Source organism: Boleophthalmus pectinirostris, unplaced genomic scaffold (assembly GCF_026225935.1).
Source record: "Boleophthalmus pectinirostris isolate CB_2022bp ecotype Guang Dong unplaced genomic scaffold, ASM2622593v1 HiC_scaffold_9, whole genome shotgun sequence".
In the NCBI taxonomy this organism is placed as follows: domain Eukaryota; kingdom Metazoa; phylum Chordata; class Actinopteri; order Gobiiformes; family Gobiidae; genus Boleophthalmus; species Boleophthalmus pectinirostris.
This window is the reverse complement of record NW_026571541.1, coordinates 23,672,231-23,696,883: the sequence shown is the minus strand read 5'-3', so window position 1 is coordinate 23,696,883 and position 24,653 is coordinate 23,672,231. Positions and strand designations below refer to the sequence as shown.

General features: G+C 38.0%; 4 protein-coding genes across 8 annotated transcripts; 1 reads left to right on the top strand and 3 right to left on the bottom strand.

Moving 5' to 3' along the window:
* Positions 1 to 748: 748 nt before the first annotated feature.
* inppl1a (inositol polyphosphate phosphatase-like 1a) lies at positions 749 to 17,660 on the bottom strand. The gene is made up of 28 exons (XM_055147730.1): positions 17,562 to 17,660; positions 17,149 to 17,443; positions 12,145 to 12,208; positions 10,638 to 10,785; positions 10,475 to 10,556; positions 9,654 to 9,800; positions 9,206 to 9,296; positions 8,705 to 8,794; positions 8,176 to 8,274; positions 7,563 to 7,713; positions 7,379 to 7,485; positions 6,997 to 7,099; positions 6,710 to 6,906; positions 6,483 to 6,600; positions 6,281 to 6,377; positions 6,041 to 6,179; positions 5,844 to 5,943; positions 5,665 to 5,753; positions 5,513 to 5,594; positions 5,322 to 5,411; positions 5,068 to 5,181; positions 4,555 to 4,731; positions 4,320 to 4,475; positions 4,143 to 4,227; positions 3,967 to 4,049; positions 3,144 to 3,883; positions 2,521 to 2,654; positions 749 to 2,437 (listed from the first exon to the last, which is right to left on the bottom strand). Exons 2-28 carry the CDS (start codon positions 17,325 to 17,327, stop codon positions 2,338 to 2,340), a joined length of 3,762 nt encoding a protein of 1,253 aa, XP_055003705.1. The 5' UTR covers positions 17,328 to 17,443; positions 17,562 to 17,660; the 3' UTR covers positions 749 to 2,337.
* Positions 17,661 to 18,614: 954 nt separating this feature from the next.
* On the bottom strand, positions 18,615 to 21,240 carry folr (folate receptor). 4 transcript variants are annotated; one of them, XM_055147735.1, is made up of 6 exons: positions 21,127 to 21,240; positions 20,632 to 20,710; positions 19,637 to 19,769; positions 19,376 to 19,564; positions 19,112 to 19,247; positions 18,615 to 19,040 (listed from the first exon to the last, which is right to left on the bottom strand). In XM_055147735.1, exons 3-6 carry the CDS (start codon positions 19,763 to 19,765, stop codon positions 18,766 to 18,768), a joined length of 729 nt encoding a protein of 242 aa, XP_055003710.1. In that variant the 5' UTR covers positions 19,766 to 19,769; positions 20,632 to 20,710; positions 21,127 to 21,240; the 3' UTR covers positions 18,615 to 18,765. The 4 variants fall into 4 exon arrangements, with proteins under 4 accessions (XP_055003710.1, XP_055003711.1, XP_055003709.1 ...); XM_055147736.1 differs by having other exon boundaries at positions 20,632 to 20,691; positions 21,127 to 21,216; XM_055147734.1 differs by lacking the exon at positions 21,127 to 21,240 and having other exon boundaries at positions 20,632 to 20,919.
* A 176-nt stretch (positions 21,241 to 21,416) lies between these two features.
* Positions 21,417 to 23,131, top strand: anapc15 (anaphase promoting complex subunit 15). Its single transcript, XM_020940426.2, has 4 exons — positions 21,417 to 21,756; positions 21,962 to 22,021; positions 22,101 to 22,241; positions 22,774 to 23,131. The coding sequence occupies exons 1-4, from the start codon at positions 21,637 to 21,639 to the stop codon at positions 22,819 to 22,821; spliced, it is 369 nt and encodes a 122-aa protein (XP_020796085.1). The 5' UTR covers positions 21,417 to 21,636; the 3' UTR covers positions 22,822 to 23,131.
* A 46-nt stretch (positions 23,132 to 23,177) lies between these two features.
* tomt (transmembrane O-methyltransferase) lies at positions 23,178 to 24,631 on the bottom strand. Of its 2 annotated transcripts, XM_055147733.1 has the most exons (5): positions 24,524 to 24,631; positions 24,127 to 24,389; positions 23,855 to 24,051; positions 23,660 to 23,782; positions 23,178 to 23,573 (listed from the first exon to the last, which is right to left on the bottom strand). In XM_055147733.1, the coding sequence occupies exons 2-5, from the start codon at positions 24,386 to 24,388 to the stop codon at positions 23,376 to 23,378; spliced, it is 780 nt and encodes a 259-aa protein (XP_055003708.1). In that variant the 5' UTR covers position 24,389; positions 24,524 to 24,631; the 3' UTR covers positions 23,178 to 23,375. The 2 variants fall into 2 exon arrangements, with proteins under 2 accessions (XP_055003708.1, XP_055003707.1); XM_055147732.1 differs by having other exon boundaries at positions 24,127 to 24,589.
* Positions 24,632 to 24,653: the final 22 nt, after the last annotated feature.

Sequence of the window (24,653 nt, the reverse complement as noted above, 5' to 3'; positions counted from 1 at the left end):
AGTTTTAGAGATGAACAAATGTCCTGCTATGTTGGAAATTATTGTGCACATAGTGTTAAACCTGCAAAAATCAAACCTTTAAAAACGTGACAACAAAATCTACTAAATGTTGAGTACACTGATGCCTTTCTCTCAAAATAAATTTATAGTTAGACAAATTTGAATCACCACATGTACAGACCACTTTTGTATTACCCGCAATGTTATAGTTTAAGGTTTACTGTTTAGTTTACGGCCATCTTTTTCTCACAAATGTCTCATTGTAACAAGACCCTGCTCAGTATGGAAGTCAAGTCCAGATGTAAATTGTAGAACTAACTCTGATATTTGCTGAGGACACAAAACAAACTTGCCAGCAAGCACAACCTCCTTTAAGCCCCTGACTCATAGACAATAGCAAAGGAAAACAACTTTACAAATCTTCACCCCACAATCCAATTACTTGTAATGGGAACCTCCTGGCTTCCTACCCGTCTAAATCTCATCACATTCAGATTCGATGTCCTTCAAGCCTTTTTTGTTTACAACTTTCACGGCAGTGTTGAAATGAAAGTTTTATGGGAGTAATGGTACAACTAGGGTGTACTGGTGAGATTTTTACATATGTTAAGGATTCAACCGTGTGGACATTGAAAGAAGTTGTCAATTTGCTCTTAATGTTGCTCAGTCTGCTCACTTCTGCCTTCAGAATACAACACAGAAAAGGAAAACAAATGTATTTATTATTATTATTTTAATTATTTGACTGAGTAAGCCACACATTTATTTGGACTGTTATATAAAAAGTGTGACTGTAAACTCTGTAACTAGTAATATAAAATGTTAGTAGCATTTCTTCCTTTCCTTTTTATTTTGTTGCTTTGCAGATTTCTTTTGGTGCCGAGATTCTGTCTACAAAGGACCAACACATCTATGAAACTATGAAAGACAGAAGCTCTAGTGAATGAGAAGTTATAGCACTACTCTGAATATTAATAAATAAATCTACATTATGGACGCATTAAGTGACGTTTTCAGTCTTTTCCTCAAACTTTAACCACCATAACATCGCATCATTCTCAGTGTAAATAATCTTTTTTTTTTTCATAGACTGTTATAGATTTTAATTGAAAAACATGAATAACTGTCTTAGATTAAGTTAACACATTGAACATTTGCAAACACGAATAACAGACAATGGCAGGAGACAAGCACACTTTTCATACACATTTCTTACACATATACACAAGAACACTGAAATGCCAAGAGGCTTAAAAGCAATATTTAAATCGTCTGAACAGCACATCAATATAGCGTTGAAGTTGTCATAAAATGAGCAACAAGATATGGCACATTTGCACTGTATTTGCTCAGATTTAAAGAAACGCAAAAGTGAGATTATGAAAACGACCTGGCCTGATGGTGAGAATGGTAGATCTAATGATCACTAGAGTCTTCAGATCTGAATCTCCAAAGTCAGCAATCGTTAAAGTAGCAGCGCCATCTATTGGTAAATGAGAGCCATGGACGTCAATAGTAAAATTCTGTGACATGAAAATGAATGTGCTACAAAAATGTAACAGAATAATAAAACACTTACTTACAGACATACTATTTGGCAACTGTATTACATCTATTGTATATAAAATAATTTGTTATTCTACTTGGCCTTTCCCTGGGAAATTTTGTAACATTTAGCAACCTAAAATTGAAACAAATCCATGTTTAAAAATTAACCAATATATCCCCCATGATTTTGTAATTTCACTGATACTCTGTGTATACTCTTTTCGTATTCCCTTTGTGCCAAATACATCTGAAAACCAACTAGTATGAATAAGTCAATGGCCCCAACATTACACAAAAGCTGATTTCATGTTGCTTCACTGCTAGCCTTGATCCACATTACTCGCTTCACAAAGAAGCCTTATTCTAACGGACAACCTCAGTTTCCCTACTTGGCTTCGACTCTAGCAGCTCCAATGTATACGAATTGAGTCCAAGACAAAACCTGAGACAAGCAGTGCTCAAAGATTTAAGTTCTTAAAAATGAACTGCATTTTTGCATTATTCTTCTGAAAGAATTCCCATTTCTTCCAGTCAAACATATACATATAAATAAAACTAGCTAGACTCGTTTCAGTTTAAGGCTGATGGCTATATTTTGGTGAGAAACACAAAGGACTGAAATGATTATATTAAATAAGGCCACATGTATAACAGTGACAAATTAACAGTACATATATACAGTAAAAAAAAAAAAGTCTTTTTGAAGTCCACTTGGGAGACGTTTTGGCACTTGAGTCTTAGAGTATTACTAGGCTGGTTTGGACCACTCACAGGCCTACATAGCACAGTTCATTTCTGCTGCTGCTGTTGTCTGAGGCTTTCCAACAAGATCCGCTTGTGTCCAGGATCCAGCACTCCTGCCTCCTCCAGATCCTCTTCTGTAATGTCACTGTGGACCACAAACACATATTCAACACACATAATCACATTTACCCCATTTTTGACCAATGAGAGTTTTGTAAATAAGTGTACCTTAGAAACTCCAGATCATCCCAGCCATTGTGTAAAAGACCCTGTTCATACTGCTCCAGTCCCAAACGCTGCAGCCACTCGCCTACTGAAGATTCCCCCACAGACAAGGATGAGCTACTGCTACCCCATAGTGCCTACAGAGAAGAAACAAACATAGAATTGAAATCACTTTATAACCCTAATAAATGGCAAATAAAGGGCTCTTATAGTAAATATAGCCAAATTAATGTTGATTCTCATTTTAATTGGCATTAAACGTAATATGCACAGCTGTATTTGGAGTAAAACACATCACACATCAGTTGTAAGCTATAATGTGATCAAAAGATGATGTACCCCTGGATCACACCAAATACAAAAATTCTATATTGATGAAGAGCCCTTTATTAACAATTTCTTGTAATTCATGTTCTAAAAGCCACTCTACATTAGACGAGTGGCTTTGATCTGGGTTTTGAGGAGCAGAACCCAGTGCCCATATCATTCAAATAATTTTATTTATTTATTTATAGTACATGTTTTTAAATTAGAGAAACTATGTTTTTTTTTTATTAATTACACAATCCTAGTATTTTAGTGGTGCAGCTTTAAATGTAATTCTTCTGAACTTCCCTGATGCATACCTCTTCAGGCATGTCCTCTGCTATGCTCTCTGGGATTGGATTTCTGGGCGGGAATGTGCGACAGGCGTCAAGTCCAAAACCCATAGCTTGCCCCCTGAGTGGAGGCGGTGCAGAGGGGGCGCGTGGGGGTGGTCCTGTAAATTCACTCTCACTCAGTGTCTTTGCCATCTGCAGCACAGAACACGACTGGTCATCCATGAGACTGGCCGCCACTGCTGCTGCCCCACCTCCTCGCCTGAACCCCTCTCCAAGTCCGAGGGGAGCGGCAGGACTGGCTGTTGGGATCCGGACTTCTGCCATATCTGGATAAACCGGTCGTGGTTTGGGAAAAGGCACTTCGGTGACCATCTCTAGGGCTCCTTTGGGCAGAGGGGGAGGGGGAAAGTCCGGTGGGGGGCGATTGAGTGAGCTTCCAGTTGTCCCGCCCCGTGTCAGTGCTGCTACACATGAGTCCTCCTCAGATGGGCCCTCCTCGTTGATGGTTCTGACCGGGTGCCCCGTTAGAAGCACTCGAGAGTGAGAGGGTCCCGGGGGGCCGCAGGGGGGTTTGGCACGAGCGCCGGAGGAAGGGAGAGGGGCTTTAGTTGCTGGGGCAGTAGTCGAGGTAGGAGATGTGAGAAGTTCAGGGGAGGCAGCAGCTGCAGACTGGTTGGGGACACCTTCCAGGATGTAGTACGCAGGATTGTTGTAGCTGTTGTTGACGGGCGGGTCTGTGTCAGAAGAATCCTGTTTTGGCCTAGGTAGGGCAAACAAACCAACTTTAATAAAGACATTTGATCAGTCCTTAGTTTGGTAAAATTGTCTTTATAGAAGAGTTACCTAGCAGAGGTCTCCTCTTTGCTATTCCGTTCACCCTCCTCGCTGACCTTACCCAATTCTCCAAGTTGTTTGCGAACTATGGAAGGCCTAAGAAGTGCAAATAATGAAAGAATGAATAAACTTATATTTGTCTGATAAAATGATCAGAAATTACATAAAATATCTAAGAAATGTACAGACTTGACATATTCATGTCCTGTCCTTGGGTGGATAGTCGATTTTCCTTTGGGTCCTCCAGTTTCATCTTTGTCCACGCTAATCCACTCTGCAATGGAATTATGAAATACCTTAAAGTATATCTACGTATAAATTGTGCTGTATAAGCACAGACAGAAACTTGGAAACATATGACCTTACCATAGAGTCTCTCTCTGGTTCCCATCCTTTCAGAGGGAACTCGGACTCTCATTAAACCCCGGATATTCCCTGTCTCCTCACCGCGATGGGACAAGTAGGTGTGGAACTGCTGTGGTGTGCTGCCAATCATGGACTTCAGAGCCAAAACACACTCTCCTGGTGAGCATAAATGCTTAATGCTTAACAGTAGAGTAAATAAAGGTAAAAATTATGTGTATGTCAAATTCTCACATACCATAGGACTCGTATCCATCCAGAGATTTGACGGTAAGCAGTAGATGTTGGTCCTGAAGATACTCGACCTCAGAGAGTAGTGGTTTGAGTGTGGTGAGCTGCTTGTTGGACCAGCCGACACGCAGGAAATTTACATTATCACTGCTTTGACTGTCATTCTCGTAGCTCTTCTTAAACTCTACAGAAGAGAGGGGAGATTGGGGGTAAGGGAAGACAATTAAAACGGCAGGGAGAAGGGTAAAGCAAACAGGGAACAAAGAGACAGGGTATGTTCTTGATGCAATTCAAAAGCATTATGCAATGGACAGTGAGGAAGGAATCTGCAGCCAGGTCAAAAACAAATGCAATATACTAACTGCCTGATACAATGCGGGAGGGGTTAGGATATAGAAAAGAAAAAGATATTCTATTATGCCAGTGTAAGTTTATATACAGTAACTGTTTGGTTGACTATTAAACTGATTCAAATACCCATGAAAAATAATGTAAATTATGTTATGTTGTGTGATCTTACCTTCCAGACAAGTTGAGTAGAATTCAATGAAGAACTTGGTTCGACTTGCCGTCTTCACTATAGCTTCTATGCTCTCAAACTCTATATAGGCCTGCTCCGAGGATTTGGGCAAACCTAATTCAAAGCATAAATTGTATATGTATGTATATGAATGTATATGTGTGTGTGTGTATATATATATATATATATATATATATTTTTATTTTTTAATATATACTTTTTTTTATTTTGTTTTATATTGATAATGGTTGTACCCTTTTTAGAAACAAACTGGGAGGTCACACCAACTTCATAGGTTGCAAACACAGGGGAATGGTCACTGGTCACTATATCATCTGTACAACCTGATGAACAAAAACAAAACACTCTTTATACCACCCATTTACAACTAATACAATTAAAATGTGAATAAATGAATGGATTATATAATTAAAGTTTCATTTACCATATGAGTTGCAAACTATATGTGTTTCTGGGTAGGATTTCCACAGGATTCGGTCACACCAAGATGGGACATTCGTCCTCATCTACAATAAACATGAAAACACATTGCTGTTAACCACTGAAGTACAGGTAGACAGAGAAGTTTGATCATACCCCTGTGGCCTTCTGCTTCTGCCACACATACGTGTCTCGTGAACCACGTTCATAACGATAGGTCGGTGGGAATGAGATTTCTTCTTCAGCTGCAGTCAGACAAATAACAGATGATACATTAATGTATTATATTCAATGAGCTTTCAAATGATGTTATTAGAGGTTAAAGTCCCACAAACCAAAGCGAAGAAAAACCTTGTTCTTTTCCCTCTCCAAATTAAGCTGGTCTACTTTGAGAAGGGGCTCAAACTCTTTTCGATTAATGTAGTTTAAGATCTCCTGCACACAAAAGATTCATATATAAAGCTTAATATATAAAGCTTAGTAATGTAATTTGCAACAATGAATTCCTCTGACAAGTGTGATACTAGTGTACCTGAATGTCCATATCCAGTCTGTAATTGAGGTCCCCAAGCCAAAACAGGTGTGTAAAACGCAATGAAATGTCAAAGGAGCTCAGCTGTTTATCTCCTAGAGAAAGCAGCCGCAGGATATCCAAGTAGTTCTGGTTCCTCCTACAGCAGGAAGAAATATAGCTGTTGTGTAATTTTTGTCACACACAAATAGCATTTATCATATAATCATTCTGTACATCTGTGATTAAAAAAAAGGATACCTGGCAATTTTTTCATTCCCTGATGTCAAGTGGCAGTTTACAAAGCCAAAAGAGGTACCATTAAACATAAAAGACACACCTACAGCTCCTTTGTTACCTAAAATACACAGTGTAAAAACGCAATAAGTAAATATTTGTATGGAATGACATATGACATTTTAAATCGGTACCAGAAAGTAGAATTTCAAATTTTGATGGTTACCCAATGTGTTAGCAATTCCTGTTTTTACACTGGACATTCCCACATGGCTAATACGATTCTCATGCTCAGGCTTCACCAGCACAGCAAGCTTTATATTCCACAGTGTCTGAATTGCTATCTTTAATAAATGATTAAAAAACATTTGTTAGTGAAAGTAATGTACAAAGCCAAACTACTACAATTATTCCTGTAAGATTGTATCCATATTAAAAGAAATGTATTATTACCAATTTGTAGTCCACTTCTGTTTGTTCTTTTAATAACGTTCGTAGTGATTCAATCCATTCGCGATCACAGACAGAGTTTTCTTGGCTACCAAACACATACAAGTCATGAGGGATGGTGACGGTCATCTCATCCAGAGTTTTTCCAAGGCCACGGCACAACACCCATGAAGCAATAGACTTGGGAGCAGGCACAGAACCTAGAGCAAATTAGCAAATAAATCAAAACTAGGTCCACAGTGCAGTAAAGATAATAGATCTAATCTGCAAAAATATAAATAAACATTCACCCATGTTCCAGGTGCCGATAAATATGGAAATCATGTCAGGTTCATCCTGGTTGGAATGTTTGTTTTTCATGAGCTGCAGAAGTTGACAGAAAGCTTCTCGTTTCTATAAAAACACAAGACCACAAAGTAAAATATTATACAAACCACTAGATGGCAGTATAAAATAACAAAACATTCAATACTCATTATCCTTCAGTTATACTTGCAAAAACAAAAATACAAACTACAAAAATATAAAATCACCATCATGAAAAGAGTCAAACCTAAAACACTGAACTACAAATAGTATATGTAAATCAGTGTGGGGAATTCAGCGGAGTTCAAATACAGAATGAGTTTATCCGACATGAACTGAAAAACATTAAAGTTGGCGTTTCCTAACCTTGGCACTTGCAAAGATAAAGTCTTTCCTTTGGCTCTTGTCCTTCTCCTTTTCAAAGACTATACCGAGTTTATTTTGAACTCTCTGTGACTTGATCAGCTGACGAACTGAAGACAGAAAGACGCTCAATGTGGAAGAGAAATAATAAACATGGGTTACATACGAGGATATAATAAAAACTTACTTTTATCATGTGTGAATGTGGTCCAGTCCTCTTGGCTGTCTTTCACCTTCTTCATCACCACAAGTCTTCCTCCCTCCACATCCACAGACAAAGTGTACTTCTGACTCTTACCGATCTTTGTCAGTTCAGCCAGATAGACATCCAGCTTTACCTGAGTGGGAATAAAAAGTTTTTAAAAATGACATTTTAACCACACAGTGTTTACATGGTCCCCATATCTGATCATATTTTAGCACAAGTTATATCTCATAAATCATCCTCATAATCTAATCACAGTAACCTCAACCCAGTTCTTTTCAAACAGGAAACCAATATGTCAGCATTTTAGTTTGCTAACATTATCTGCTGCCATCACCACAATGACATTTCGTATTAGAACACTGAATAGACTATGATTAAACTAATACGCCTCTTAAACTAGCTACAGAATATAATGATGGTGAGTTATATGTAGTCCCCATTACCCAATACACCACCATAAATTAAAACATTAATCTACACCAGAAAAAGTATATTTTTTATGTCAGCAAAACAAGGGCAAAACAAGGCACAAACATGACTCAAAAAGGCAGAAGAGCAGCCACATGTCTCTATGCTGGTGTGTTCTGTGTACCTCAAAGGCTTGCACTGGGATGGATTTACTGTTGCGCATGGACGGTGGATTAGGGGAGCACGGAGAGGGCAGGCTCATGTCCTGGAGAGCTTTGAGAGCCTAGTAAAGAAAATGAATAGGGGAATTAATTAAGAATGAAATAAATTGCATTACAGAGATTTGGGTCAGGGTTACAAACACAGAAACACACTGATATGGCATTGTTTTCACTCCCATTGTTGATGTCAACAAGGAAACAGCTTCCTATTTCCTGGAGGATCTACAGCCTTCAGAAAACTTATGGCAGAGTGACAACACATGAGGCTAGATATTGTCTCTAGCTTGACTGTGCAGTAATCACTTCCTTCCTAAGCAGTTCTGCTAACTATATTGTTACATTCGCAAAGAAAAGTCAGAGCTTGATTACAAAACACACACAATTAAGCAAATTAGCTGCCAACATTTCCGTTAAGACATTTTGTGAAATATTCAGCCCTGTGTGAAAAATAATAAACCAATTAATATTGCTTGCCCAATTGTCCAAACATACCTTCTTCTCTATGGAGGAGAGCAGGTCTTTGAGAATGGCAAGCTTTGTCACAAGGTTCTCCAGTTCTTGGTCACCACCCTGATTTACAGACTGTTAAGACACAGAAAATACATCAGCTTAGAAGCCAATATTTACAACAATATGTCTATCTAAAATATGTTAATTCAAGTGATATGCCTACTTGTACTTACCTACAGTATGCTTTGAACTGGTTGTCATAATATTAAAATACATTAGTTCTCCAACTTTAGCGCCATAGAGGCAAGTCGAGTGTGTGCTAAGATTTACTTTCTCACACTGTATTATTTCATAAAACTGTTCTGATTGGCTGAGGCACACACAAGAGCCTTGTTTTAAAGAGGATTTTAAAAGCATGCTAACTGGTTACTTAAGGGCATTATGTCACCAATTCTGTTTCTATTTGAAACTTTTAATACATTTGCCAGATATACTGGCACATTAATCTGTAACATATCAAATCACAAACACAAAGAAAATTACCTGTTGAATCATCTTTGACACCATGAAGGCACTTTGCTGGTCAAAGACTTTAGACAGTATCTCCAGCCCAGACAACACCTTGTCCACCTCTCTGTATAGGAAAAAATATATTCTGGATAGTGTGAAACAATGCCTCCAATACAAAAAAGTTATTATTACTGTATGAATACATTTACATTGTGCAACAGAAGTGAATGTACATAAAACAAGGAACTGTAAGGCTCGTGAAGCAGCTCTGTAACAGTTACAATCATTATTGTTCCAGTGAGTGAGTTTCTGTTATTTACTTTCACTGTAACCACATTATGATTGTGAGTTTACTGAGGTCGCATTGGCCCAGCCCATGAAGGTGATTGGTGTTTATAGAAACACATTAACTTAACTAAAATACTTAGTAAACCCCTAGGAATAGATCACTTAACATTAGATTATTCATAGTGTTTCATACCCATTGAGACGTTTACATGAAGCCACTAGTGTCTTGTTGAGGTGAGGGAGAGAGCAGGCTCCTTGTTTAACCGCTTCCAGATCCAGAGCGTAGCTGCCCTTGAGGTATTCATGGGAAATGGTGCTGAGGCCGTTAGCTGCTGGAGTGCTAAAGCACAAAAGAGACAGACTTACCTATTGGTGATATTTTAACTACTGCCACAAAATGATGATTCACCCTTTATTTATAATGGCCTAAAAATAACATTCACATGCCTTTTTATATCTGTAGTCAGGGTTTTTAGAATCACACACTTCCTCTAATCCAAGGAGCAGACTCCAGACTATGTAAGTTACCACCCACAGGCACAAACATAGCCCAGACAGAGTTTACCAGCAACTTCCCCATCCCCCACGTAACGCTGCCCCAATCATATTTTCATCTCACGCAACAAACAAAGCTACATTCAAAACAATCTGATAATGTATTAGATCTATTTATGCTGTCAACTGTAGTGTAGTTTGTGTTTTTCTTTGGTAACATGAATTTCACCACATTATTTGCATAAAAACAGTAACAGCACACTGATTGAATATTTTACAATAAAAAAATAATCAACAGTGTTCTAAGCAGTAAGAAGAGTTGCAAGGTGGATCAGGGGACTCTCCATTTAGTGGCTAGCATCATCTGAGTACAACAGGATTTGGTTTTCCTTTTATAAAGTGAAAGGTGTATTAGGCAGCAGAGGATATATAGGACAGCTTGCCTGCTTAGTGTTACAAAGATGGATAAAAATTATTCAGATGCACTCTTAACTGCCATAATACTGGCACAAAATGTACCTTTCCGTGGGAGGGTCTGTTCCAGGGGGGGTGGAGGTGGAGGCGGATCTTGGAGGGAGTGGTGGTTTTTCATCCTCACCGTCTACCAAAAGTATATCCAGTTATTAATGTGCATTATTAACAACATAAGGGGGAGAGTTTGCCTAGTCTTATCCCTCTGTACCTGAATAGTCCCTGTCGTCACTCACAGCAGTTTCTTCTCTGTCCACTGGGTACAGGAGAGTAGTCACCAAACCTTGGCTTGGTTGGAGGTACAGTGACACCAACTCTGGTAATGTCTTAAACCGTTTCGGCTGCACACCCTGAGATGTCTGAGAAAGGGACAAACTTAAGTCTAACTATATTATTGATGGCAGTCTTCACACAGTTGAGCTAAAAAAGGTAATAAACAATAAACAAATAATATTATGGAAGATAATTATTGTCAAATATAGGCATCACTATGGATATTTGGCTGTTGACTGTTTTGCATAATAAAAAGACACAATCCCATTGGCTGTTTCTTCAGACTCAACACTGAATACAGTGTTGCTTATTACAGGCTGTGTTAACAGCAATAATAGTTAAACTAAGGCTAAGCACAAAAAAAAAAAAAAAAGATTAATCGCGTTTAGGGCGGCAGTAGCTCAGTTGGTAGAACATTCGCCCACTGATCTAAAGGTTGGCGGTTCGAATCCAGCTCTCAACATAAACATCACAGGTTGAGCGGTCAGATCCACTGACCCACAGGTTGGCTGGTGTGATACCAGCTCCCACAGATGAATGCTGTCGTTGTGTCCTTGGACAAGACACTTAACCCACCTTGCCCACAGTGTCTGCGTACACTGGTGTGTGAATGTGTGTGTGAATGGGTGAGTGGTTCCTTGTTGTAAAGCGCTTTGAGTGCCTTGAAGGTGGAAAAGCGCTATAGAAAAATGTGACCATTTACCATTTTAAATTCAAATAGGTTTGTTTGGAAGAAATAGAAGAAGAAGTGATGTGCTTTTCATGAGCCTCACAGAGAAGAGAACAGCAAAGGGGTGTAGCACAGGATTAGTTTGTTTTATCTCATTCATAGAAAATACTGATTACTTGCACTACAACTTGAATTGAAACTTACAAACAGCATAACATATAGGCCTTGCTATACAAACTACTATATTGTCTTTAATATTTAGAGTATTATTTTTAGATAACTAGATAATCAAGTAAAGGTGGAAGACATATTTAAACTGCCAACACCAAACCTACAATAAAAGTAGACCTTGTGGTTGAGGTCAGAAAATGCTGCCCACATTTCTCCATAAAAAAAAGATACTCTAGTGTCTATCCCCCCTGCCTCCACCCCTTGAGTCGTATACTTTAAATCATTTGGGTTTAGTGTGTTATCTGGCAGTTGGATGGTCTATAATTTGCCACATGTGCCACTCAAAATAGTCTTCATACAAGTCTTCAAATAGTAAACGATAGCACTGTGCTGGAGCTTGTGTGGCGACGAGAGGTGGTGGCGACAATCTCACAGCTGCTGGGCCTGAGACACAAAGAGGCTGCTGTTGCCCCACACATGTACAAGTGTGTTTAGAGATCAGAGCCAACAAAAGCATCTCTGCCCACTCTGCCTGTCCAATACTACTGAGTCAGCCATTTCTACCACACATATGAGCAGGATACACCCAACATCAAGAGCCTACCTGGACAGCTAGAAAGCCCTCTTCGTCTGGGAGGATTCTGTACGTGTGGACATGTTTCTGAAACCTGGAGAGAAAAAAAAGGGGAAAGAATTAGACTCTATCTTATTTGTATCTTTATTACAGGTTTTATCACGATTCAATACGATATGTCTCTCACTCTGCAATATTTGCGATACATGTGGTAATCAATAAATTGCATGTGACATTCTGCAATCACTATTTTTTTAGGAACCATATGCATTTTAACATTTCTTTTTTTAAACACTTCCTGCATAAACTTTAATATGAAATGGACCAATTTTATTTATCAGAACAGTAAATGAATGAATACAAATTTAGATAGTTTCCTTTCTCTAAGCAAGCAACCAAGTTAGCAAAATATGCAAAAAAAACTTTACTGGCAATACATTGATAAAGCAGCCAATAATATGCTGTTATATACCGTTTCACCAAATTTATTAACATGGTATTTATATTATATTTACATTTTGGCATGCCCTATGAAGCTATATTGTTTTTATTTTAAGTAGTAGGTAAACACACAGCTGTAGAGGGTCACACGATTATAAAGCCATAACTCATTTTATTACAATTGCTATTAAATTGTTTTATTGTCCAGTGTGTTTATTGCAGCTTATGGTTTATTTAAGATAAGATGTATTTAGAAAAATGCTTTATTGGGAGTATGCTTTTTAGTAGCATATATTATATTGTCATTTATCATATATATTTTTTAATTAAATAAAAAAGTAGTAATACATCACACTTTTCACACACAGTTGTTATTGTGACAGGCCTAAGAACTATTACAATACGAAACTGTCAATAGGTTCAGTAGGTCCTTCCATTTACTTTGATGATACATACATGACCCAGTGTAAGGAGGGGCCTAAATGGTGTGGAGAGCCCAAACCTGTCGCTGTCCATCATAGCATACAGACTGTTGTCCTTTATCATTACAGTAGCATACCATAACATGACGGAGATAGTGCTATTGTTAAACTACAATAGTTCTGGTTTAGCAGTTGTGTCTGCGGTCTATTTTCAACTGTAGATCTCTAAACCAGCTAATGATCAATACGTCAGCAGTAGTGAGAGCTACCATAACATGCCTGCAGCCCCCACTTCAATGATTTTTATGTCCACTCTTATGTCTACCCAGTGGAGCGTGCGTGAAACCTCCAATTTATTAATAATCAGAGGTTGCGGTTTGTTGTGGTCCCACTGTTGTGATCTCATTGTTGTGATGTTAGTGAAAGTTTAGAGGCAGAAAACGTAACAAACGTCTGCCCCATGTCCTGCACAGCACTTTGTAACCAAACACATACAAATAACCAGGAAAGAATAAATCCATGAGAGGAATTCTTCTCTGTCGGAGAGCTCAGCTGGTTTTCCGGTCTTTCCAGGTCATTATCAGGGAAGCATGAAATACACTGGGCTCTGCAAACTTTATCCAAAACTAGTGTAGACTGTGGGGTAGACTATTATAATATAAATAATTCAGAGCAGAATGTTTTTCTACATTGGGTCAATAGACAAATGCAGCAAAACTAGTGGAACAAGATTAAAAATCAGCAACAGCTTATAATTAAAGTCTAATAATTACTTTGACGTGCCACATGCCACATTTGCCCTGAGGTGTATTTGGGTTATCAACTTTTGAACTATATATAAAAGGTACACTGCTAACATCACATGATTGTCTCCAAGGAGACGGACAAGTTTAATCCCACATTGTGGCCAGAACATCTCCATTGGCAACAGACAGGTGGTAATTCCTGAACCCTTCACTAGAAAAGTTACATAATGCACCTTTAACATAAAGCATTTGCCCCTTTTGCCATTATTTGACCTTTTTGACACGTAATCTAGGTTAATCATTGAATGTGATAAGACTAGGGCTTTTGGGGGGAAAATCCAAGTCGCAAACAGGGCTGAAGTCTGTCTTCCTGTTGGCTCAGAGCGGAGATTCTCCACAGGGCTGTGAGGTAAATACTATTGTTTCAGGAGCAGCAAAACTATAACAGGCACATGCACAAGGAAGGCATAAGATTGGACAAATTGACAAACAGCCAGGGATGGTTGTTGCATATTTCCAAAACCTCCTTGATTGGTTTGCTCCCTTCCAGTATTTCCTAAAACTGATCAGACTAAATATTAAACTTGGACAAGTCTGTGCCTATTGCCTGTATACCTCCATTGTTCCACTGTGAAAGACAACAGACGAGAATGACATCATGAAATATAATTGCTTTTGTTTTTGTTGTAAATGTCCAGAAAAAAAGAATAAACATTCACAATCCATGCATGTATCATTTACATACTAGTGTTGGCACGACAATAAAATTTCAAACTCTGTACTAGATACTGATTTCTGTGATTATTTTCAAAGCTCTTTCATAGACAACACAAAGTAGTAGTATTTGTTTATAATACTATGTGGTTCTGATACAACTCAAGATGGAACTATTCAGGAAAGGTCCAATTTTATGCAGTCATGTGATTTTTTTTTCCCCAGTATAGATACATCCTTAATACTGTATCTAGTTGTGATACTGGTTTTAGAATTGATAAGCATCTGACATTAACAAATCCTGAATCTCTAATGTTTAATAATAGCTTAGGGACTATGTTGCTGACATTAACTAACAAAATTGGTTGGTAACAGAATAATTTTACTTCAAAGTTCTTCTTCATGATTCTAAGCATACTGTTAATCGAGCCCAGATGCACGTTACTAGACTAGTGTTAAAGAGTTATTGTAATAATATAAAGATATTATGAAATAAAAAGGTTTTATAAAGAGGAATGTTTTCAGCGTCTCAGATTTGAAATTCTCACACAGACAGCCATCCCTGACATGTAAAGACGCGTTGAGTCGATACAACATATTCCTGACAAGAAAATTCAATACCTCTGAGAAAGACAGCCCCCCACAACAATTAGATCAGTTTAGGATGAAATTTTATTGTTCTAGCGGTAATAATAAGCAGTCTGGATATATTTTTACTTATGAGCTAAATTTAAAAGTTCTTGAGTCTGTTGAAAAGTATGTTAGATAGGTAAGGGTGGGAGATATATTGGAAAATTGATAACATTGCAATTGATGTTTTGGAGATGTGGAAAAAGAGAATATAAAGTACATTGTTTATAATCAAAACAATTAAAAAAATAACAACCTCAAAAAGAGACAGAAACATCTAGCCTAATCTTCAAAACAAAAGTATGATGTGATAATCCTGCCCTTTTGTTTTTAATTGTATGTTCCAGTTGGTGCACTGCGAGACATTTGCAGGCACATTTTCTGATGTGATTGTCAATATTGCACACCCCTAAACATAGGGCAAAATTTTAAATCTAAATGCAAACTATTTGTAACTAATTAACTTTCTGTAAATTCAACCAAAGAAGTCAATATTTCCTTGTGATTTCCTTGTGATCAAATAAATGAATGAGCTCGCAAAATCCTGAGAATATTTTTCATCACTCCCCACGCAACTCTGCTTGGTCCTGACACTAACAAGGGGGTCACATATTTGTACACTTGCCTGTCTCAAGTCCAGATAAACAAAGCCTTGGGTTTCACAGGGAAGGGCATCTGCTGTAATACATTTAATGCAACAAACTTGAAACTCAAATGAAACAGCCACAAATGAATAAATTATTAACTATTAACTCTTCTTCTAGTGATGCTGTGCACCTGAGATCTCAGATGCACAGAATATATAACATACCAATTTGTAACTTGTCTGCGTACACTGGTGTGTGAATGTATGTGTGAATGGGTGAGTGGTGCCTTGTTGTAAAGCGCTTTGAGTGCCTTGAAGGTGGAAAAGCGCTATAGAAAAATGTGACCATTTACCATTTACCATTTGTAATCCAAATCATGAAACACACAGCTAAATAATGCCAATTATTGTTTATTGTAGCTAATGTCATACTAGCCCAAGAGTTTTATTTTGCAGATTTGAAGAACTGATATGGGAAAGCTCAAAAGGCAGGAACCTTATGTGGGTGATGTGATGATGTAGTGATATGAAGAACTGTAATTTCAAATGTAACTAAGTGAACTCTACATTACTGGTGACTTTTATACAACACTGTAGGAGTCTGAAAAACTCACTCTAACAGAGTGTAAACATAAGCACACTGAACTTGGCACGGGATCAACTGACACATAGGGGATGTAGGTCGAGTCAATGTCAGAGTGCTGAATCACCGGCCTTTTATTTCCTGCGACTGCTGCACACAGTTTGGGCTGTGCATGAGAGGGGCTACAAGCAACTTTATTTGTCATTTGATTTATTTGTAGTGTTCTATTTGGGGGTTTTGTCATAGATCATATACAGTTCATATTAGAGCATCATAAAATGTAAGTCTATTAACATAATTTATCACACTTTAACTCCATAAATTATTGTTTAAATCTGTACCACTTTAAATCTGCGCACTTTGCTGAACAAAAATATTAAACTATGGGACAGGTTAAGACTAATAACAATGTTTACTAACTGGATATAGGGCTCATGGGTGTATCATAGCTGGTAAACCAATAAATACTTTAGGTAAGCCATATTAGAGTTTCTAGACAAATGGCTTTGATTAACCACACCATTACAGTATCCATTTTAAACACAGTTCAGCATCTTACCATTAAGGCCCTGCCACAAGACTGACTGTTTTTTCTGTTCAGTCCTCCCAGTAAAACAATGCCACAGTCTCACAAGACAGTGCTCAAGTCTCAGTTTGTCCTGATAAAATGAAGGAGCACAGGAGCAATTCATTTTACATGTTAGCAAATTTACACGTAAGTTTCAGGATTATTACAGTAGCGCTAGAAGAGCCCAGGGTCTTGTGGAAAGCCTCCTTCAGCCTTAACATTTCACGTCCTAGCGGGCATTTAATTGTAACAAAAACATTTGGTACTGGGAGCGTCGAGGCAAAAACGTAGCCCGGAAACACAAGCTAGACGCATAAAGTTTTTTGAGAGCCAAAGTTACTTACAGCACACACAAGGCGTAAGCCCCGCTCACGCTCTCACTGTCCCGCACCAGGAAACTGCCATCTCTCCCGGCGCGGGCCAGCAGCTCCTCGGCCGCGGCTCGACTCAGGTCCCGGTGATACCACATCGGCGGCGCGGGGCCCATCGGAGAAAGCCCACCGACTCCTCCACTCCCAGCCATGGCCACAGCCCCTCAGCCCGGGCTTCGACTCAAGTTGCTCCCGACTTCTCCGAAAAATCTCCCAAGCCTTTCTCCTCCTCCAGTGTCGAAAGGAAAACTACACGACTGTATGGTCACTGGAAGGGAAAATAAAGTTAGGAGAAAGTGTCGTAGTTACAAACTTTGGCCCCAACTGTTAGTTTATAAAGTTGCGCTGCTTGTGCCCTGTCCTGGGTTCCTGAAAACCCTACCCACCCTTTGGGCTTCCCTGTCCCACGGAAATCAGGCTAATCACTGGACTGACCGAGCCTCGTCAAGCGCACTGGTGCCATGTGCGCTGCTCGGGACTTCCGCTTTTACCGTGCAAAATAAAAGCAGCTGCACTCTGGAGGAACCTTTATCTTTCTTTATGTTTTCTATTATAGCTTTATTTGGGCAAACTTTGACACTCATACTCTCCAGTACAATGAATAAATCAGATGTAGATGCAGACCTATTTATCTGTTTTGCCTATTTACGTTTGATTAACCAAGCTTATAACAAACATAAAGCAAACTTGTTTACCTATTGATAATAGTTCAAAAATTATGTAATTCTAATCTTGTCTCAATGAAAGAAAAAAGAAAAAATTAGTTATGTTGGTTTTGGAGGAAAAAAGTAGTTTTAATCATGTATCGTGGTCATTGTTCTTATCCAAAATAGAGCAGACACATTTAGCTTAACTAGACAAAGCATGAGATAGCAATAGTCAAGGAGGGGTGTGTCAATGATCTCTGAAAAGCTAAGTATTTATAGCCACAGGGACAGCAACCATCCCAAAGTTATTTTTGGCTATGGCATCACAACTGCAAATCTGTCAGTAACACTGTATGTCAAAATAAAAGCATGCAGTGTGATTTTTGAAAGAAGGGGTAATAAAATTAGGCTACCCTTTTTATACTGAATATAAATCACATACAATGTATACAATGTCTAGTAAGAATAAGTGACAATACAGGTTAGTTGCAGATCTAAAAAAGGTGAACTGAGCAATGTTTTTCAACCATCACACTCTAAAAAAAAATCATGATCATATATGTAACACGTGTGGAAATATTTGCCAGGGCAAATCCAAGAGTATAATGGAATACAGGGCAGGTTCTTGCATTAGCAAACTTTGTCAGTTTCTCTTTTTTTCCAGCACTGCAAATAGGCGCTCACGAAAGAGGAATCCCATAATTAGGCTTCCAGTGGAGCTTTCTAACCACTACAGGCTCAGAGAGCTGAAAATGCAGGGGCCCACTATGAAATAGCTTATTTGCACACAGATGCCAGTACAATTATAGAAATATTTTTATTTAATCTTTTACCTTTTTACTTTGATTTAAAAAAAGACATACAACATTGGTTATTATAGGAAAACAGGACTTTACAGTATAAGTATTAAATATATGTCAGGTTTGTCACAGCAAGGGTGTCATTACACAACTAAAAAAAGAGATGTCACACACAGCATGAGAAGAGCTGTGAAGGAAACGCTGCACTGTTGGTCCACACTGTTAAGGAGGTAGTACTCAGCCACTTTTTTGTTTGGATTCTCCCCAGTGAACCACATCTGCATGCAGCGGCCTGATGTTTTGGGGAGAGTGGTGTAAAGGTAGGAATTGGACCAGATCTGTTCACACATCGCCTTAGGAGTTGGGAAGACATCCACCCACTTCCTGCACTGTGAGTCTGTTGGACATTTATTGATGCCTGTATGAGACGGTAAAAATACGTTTGTTAATTAAGTCTGTATGACTTAAATACAGAGTATTTTTAATTACCTGTGGTCCAGTCCCAACCCTTGTGCCAATTAGTCTTGCAAGTCATATCATTCTTGCAATCTTCCCACCAAGTATGACAGTCCTCTAAACACAGGGGCACATTCACAATCCGCTCCTTACGCCAACTCTGGTTTGCCTATACACACAAAAGAAATAAAATGTTAATCATTGTAGGGCCATCTAAAAATAATGCCGCATGTGTCAAGCTCTAATACTGCCATCTAGAGTTAAACAAACGCATATACAAAAATCATGATAACGTACTTCCTCTATCCATGGCCCCAAGTGAGGAGAGCACTCATAGAAGCAAGTGTCTTGGATGAAATGTTTTTTGCACTGCGGACTCATAGCGCCACAGTGATTCCAGTTAAAGTTGTACAGGTAGGAGTTGTCGTCGTGAGCCTCAGCACTGGTGTTAGCAGTGCAACATGCATTATCACGCCATGGTGCGCACTAGAAAACAGTTGTTATATAATAACTTACCACATTAACCTAATTATAAATCAAATACACAGCGAAATATACCTGAAGGTACAGCTGTCCCTCGGGCCCAGGTTTAGTTTTGTGGTGTTTGGCATCCATACACATGTATAGTTTCTCCAGAGACAACGTACCACTGAAAAGAGCCAAAATCACAGCCACAGACAACCACATGATTCTGTGGAAAAAGGAAAACATAAATAAATCAATTTAATAGTGTGTGAATAGTGGTGTAAACGCATCGGAAGGGCATTTTTTTTCCATTTGAAATTAGAGATGTTCACTATGGGCCCCTGCGGTTACTTAGGTGGTCAAACATATATTACCTGATTACTAACTTCTGTAGCTTATTTGTTTTTACTAATGGGATGTGGATTGAAATGTGAGACCTCGTATTTGCATTGTACATATATGTCATCTACTGAGATGCCAGTTGTTCTAAATTTATAATTTTTGTTTGTATGTGCTGATTGAAAGGTGCATATTATTTAATAAAAAATATGTAATTTTATTTTTAAAGTTGTAATATATTTGTAGTTACATATAATAATCAAAGGACACATCCTTCAATATAAGATAACTTAAGTATGAAAGGGTATCAGCACAAGCAATAAAGTAATGTAAACGTTATTTAATGTTTACAACATAATTTAAAAAAAAAATCTGGATCACATCAAGATAAAGTTCTGATCTGTTGATGGTGCCCATTAATCATGAAAAATCATTATAATTCTAATAAGCAGTGTACTGTAATTGTGTAAACTGACTAAAGTCTAAGTTTTATTTTTGTGAAATAAAACATTTTTCATTCAAGATTTAAATTAATCTTAACAAAACTTAATATTAAAAAAATAGACTAAGTATTAAGTCTGGAACTGTTATCAGACCAAACAACTGAATCCAGCATTGAAAGTAAACAATTGTACAGTGAAGAACAAAGACTGTAACTATTCTGATTTGATGAATTAAGTTGATAATCATTATTTAGGCAAGAACCTATATTACAATGATGTTTGAAATGTTATAGTCATAGAAATTACCTGGTTTCTGATGATTCTTTTCTCAAAGTTGATGTTTCCTTTGGTACCTCAAATACAGTTCTGAAGATCAGACAAAAAGCTGCACTCACACAAGTGTTGGTGTGAGGGACAAAGTGGTAAAATAGGTTGTCTCAAGATTCATGTGTCCAAAGTTCAAAGTATGCAATCATCTGAGGACTCTAAAGTGTATGAGTATGTGTGAGAATGTTTTATTGCATTACTCTGAGAAATTCTGAAATAGTGTTATCTCAAGGTCTTGGCTAGTCACACACTGAAGAATGTCATAGTGTCATGGTGACCTAGGATAGTGAGTTGCATAAAACAGTATTTAAAATCTCCTTTTGTGCTGTAAACAAGTGATTAGACAAGGAACCACGGATGCAATACCTTAGTTTAGAACCTGCTAGTGTAAAGTGAAAAACATCACCAATTATCCAATTATGCATGTATAAAAGATAGATCTAGAAACTGTTATGTCTAGAATCATTGCCTTACCTTCAATAAGCTGCCAACATGTTCAAGGCTGGGCTTGGCTCTGCTGTCTTTAAGCCAAATATTTATGAACCTTTGTAAGTATGATGATGATGATGATGATGATGATGACGATGATATTATTATTATTATTATTATTATTATTATTATTATTATTATTATTATTATTATTATTATTATTATTATTATTATTATATTATATTACCCTATGTGTTTATTTATTTTATATATATTTTGTTTTTGTTTTTTTACTTGAACGCGGAACCTTTTATTCCTTTCAGGAAATCTGTCCGGAATTATTTAAGAACGAACACCCGTGCTTCCGGTATCGGTTGTTTTGAATTTGAAAACGCTAACAGTTTACAAATATCCCATTAGGAAATAGTTTATTTAATATAGCCTTATGCTGTTAATTAAACTTGCCGGCAGTGTTTATTTGGGGCTTGGTACCCTTGTATTATTTCCTTAGCATTAGCCCCTCTTTTCTTCGGGTTTATTATTTGAGTATCAGACATGTCCACCCTATTCCCGTCATTATTTCCAAGAATAACCGAAGCTCTCTGGTTTAATTTGGACCGGCCCTGCGTGGATGAAGCCGAATTGCATCAGCAAGAGCAGCAGCATCAAACCTGGGTAAACACGATGTGAATGCTATAACTAGGTTGTGACATGGTTGTTAGTTGCGTCATGACTGCGTTATGATACTTTCTTGTGACAAGTGATCTAGATACAGAGTTAGAATAGACTATGGACATTTTGTCACCTAAAACTGAACAGCCAATTTGCCACGTTGTTAGTTGTTTTGTTGTTTATGTCTGTAACATTACATCTTTACCAGTTGCAGAGCATTGCTGAAAAAGACAACAACCTGATGCCCATTGGGAAACCAATCTTTGATGTAAGACAGCCAGAATAAACTTTAAAAAAAAACAGACCAATTCAACATGAGTATATTGTCTGTTCTTCAATCATTCTAGACAGGTTATGAGGATGAAGAAGAAGAGGACGATGAGGATGAGGAAGACAGTGAGGAAGATTCAGAAGATGAAGAGGACATGCAAGACATGGATGAAATGAATGACTACAATGAATCACCTGATGATGGCGAGATTAATGAGGTGCTTTTATTTTTGTACATCATTGCTAGTATTCCTTCAAGGAATTTTTCATCTTGTCAGATCTCGTCAGATCTCAGAAGCGAAGTAAGGGCGGGCCTGGTTAGTACTTGGATAGATAGACTACTGGGAATATCAGGTGCCACAGTGGCACGTTTTAAAATATGTTTAATATTATGATCTGTACGTCACGCTGCCTGAGTGGCTAGCACTCATGCCTCACAGCAAGAATGTGATGGGTTCGATCCCCGGGTCGCCCGAGCCCTTCTGTGTGGAGTTTGCCTGTTCTACCCTTGTCTGGGTGGGTTTCCTTTGGGTACTCCGGTTCCCCCCATCAACCCAAAACATGCACCGTAAGTTAAATCCTCCAGCTAAGGCAGTCCTGACCAGCAACAAGATCACTGAGATAGGTCCTTGGGCTGCTTCTGAAAGGGTGGGTGAAATGCAGAAGAGAATTTTCCTACAGGGATGAAAAAAGTACTACTAGTTTTACTGTCTTAGTATGTCTGGCATTCTTAATTTGTTCTGTTTTTAGGTGGATATGGAAGGACCAGATCAAGATCAAGACCAATGGATGATTTGAAGTCTGTAGACTTTCATTTATCAATGACAATTATCTGCTCATTTGTACTGAATTACTGAATGGAATTTTTATAACCTTTCTTGAAAAAGTGTGAAGCAACAGTGGTCTCCAGGCCTGTAGATCATGTGGCATCACTACTTACACTTTGAACAGCTGACCTTGCATGAACAAAAGTATACTCAGCAAAATAATTTGTTACTTATAAAGAACTTACACATTTTTTATGGCAGCAAAGGTGCAAATGCAAACAGGTGTATTTTATTATTATTTTGTAGGTATAAGCAATTAAATTATCACAATTACAACATGACATTTGATCTCTTGTGGTGATTGTCTATTTACCTTGCATAGCCAGATAAATATCCACAATATTTGAGTAAAAAAATGTGTAGAACTCAAATCACGTATAATTACCACATTATCAGTGGTTTAGAAAAGGGATGTGAAACCACCTTACAAATGTAACTATATAAATTACATTTTCTGCATACCATGTTGTGTTTTTAGTCATTTAAAAAGGTAACATATTTTGGGGGGAAAAAATTAAAACAAGCCTATTTAATTCCAAGATAGATCAACTCAGCCATCCCATCCCTGATACCTTTGCTATATTCTAGCATGGCTCTATGAATCTTCCATTCATATAAACCACTTTTGCGAATGTGTCTAAGAAATTTTGGTGCTCCTGGAAATAATACATTGTCAGCCAAAATTATTGATCCCTTTCCCAACAGTCCAGATCCCTCAAGCATCTGCAACAAATAGGCGGTACCATAAGAAACTATTTTAACAGCATATTCTTACTTTTAGACCGTTACTGAAAATTTGTGGTCCATACCTGTAGGTCTGGGAGGTAACTTCTCTTCCAATGATCCATGAACACTAAATCCAGTCTTTCCAGTCCATAGTCAGACCGCAATCGGGGAATTACTTCATCAGAAGGACTCACAATTAGCTCCACCTTAGAAAATAGAAAAACATTAATGAGATATAAAATTATAGATACAAATATCCCTGACAAAAGGTACTTAACTGTATCATCATCAAAACCTGCCAAACGAATAATTTTCTCTGCAATGGCAGCATTTCGTTGATCCATTTCAACACTGTAAATTCTGCCACCCAATGGCAGGGACCTGGCCATCCGCACTGCGCTGTAGCCACAATGTGTACCCAGCTCCAGCACTGTCAGGGGACTCTGCTCCACCAAAAGACGGTCTAAAATCTTCCCTACACACAAGGTAAAACAATTTATCAATAAGACAGTAAGTGGCATTTAAAAGAAATCTTTGATTTTCTACTAACCTTTCTTTGGTCCAATGTTACTGATAAACTCCACTTTGGTGCACCATGTATCAAAGGCATCAAGAATGCTATCAGGGTCTCCAGGGGTGGCGTGTGTTAAAACATATTCATAGGCTCGCTCCTCTCTGCTCAAGCCAGTAGTAATGTCTTTCCAAATTCTTACTAAAATAGCTCGATAAAACAACAGAAAGAAGTGCCTATATCTGATAATTAGTGTCAGCAAGAGTGGAAGAAAAGCCAGTGCAATGGCTGGAGACACCATCCTAAAACCACAATGAAAGAAAATGTTTCAACCTCACATTCATAACCTATGTAGGTAAATTATTCCATAATGCATAAACCTAGCAAGTACAAACAACTCAAGCAACACTCTTTTGTTCAAGTTAGTTCCACTGACCTTTAAAAAGTACTGGATGGAAGTGCAATGCAAAGAGATAGTTGCACTACGAGGAGCAGACCAGAATGACAGCGGTGTTTGTTAGAAAGACTAGTAGACCTGTGGGTATGAATAATTTATGGTTCACATG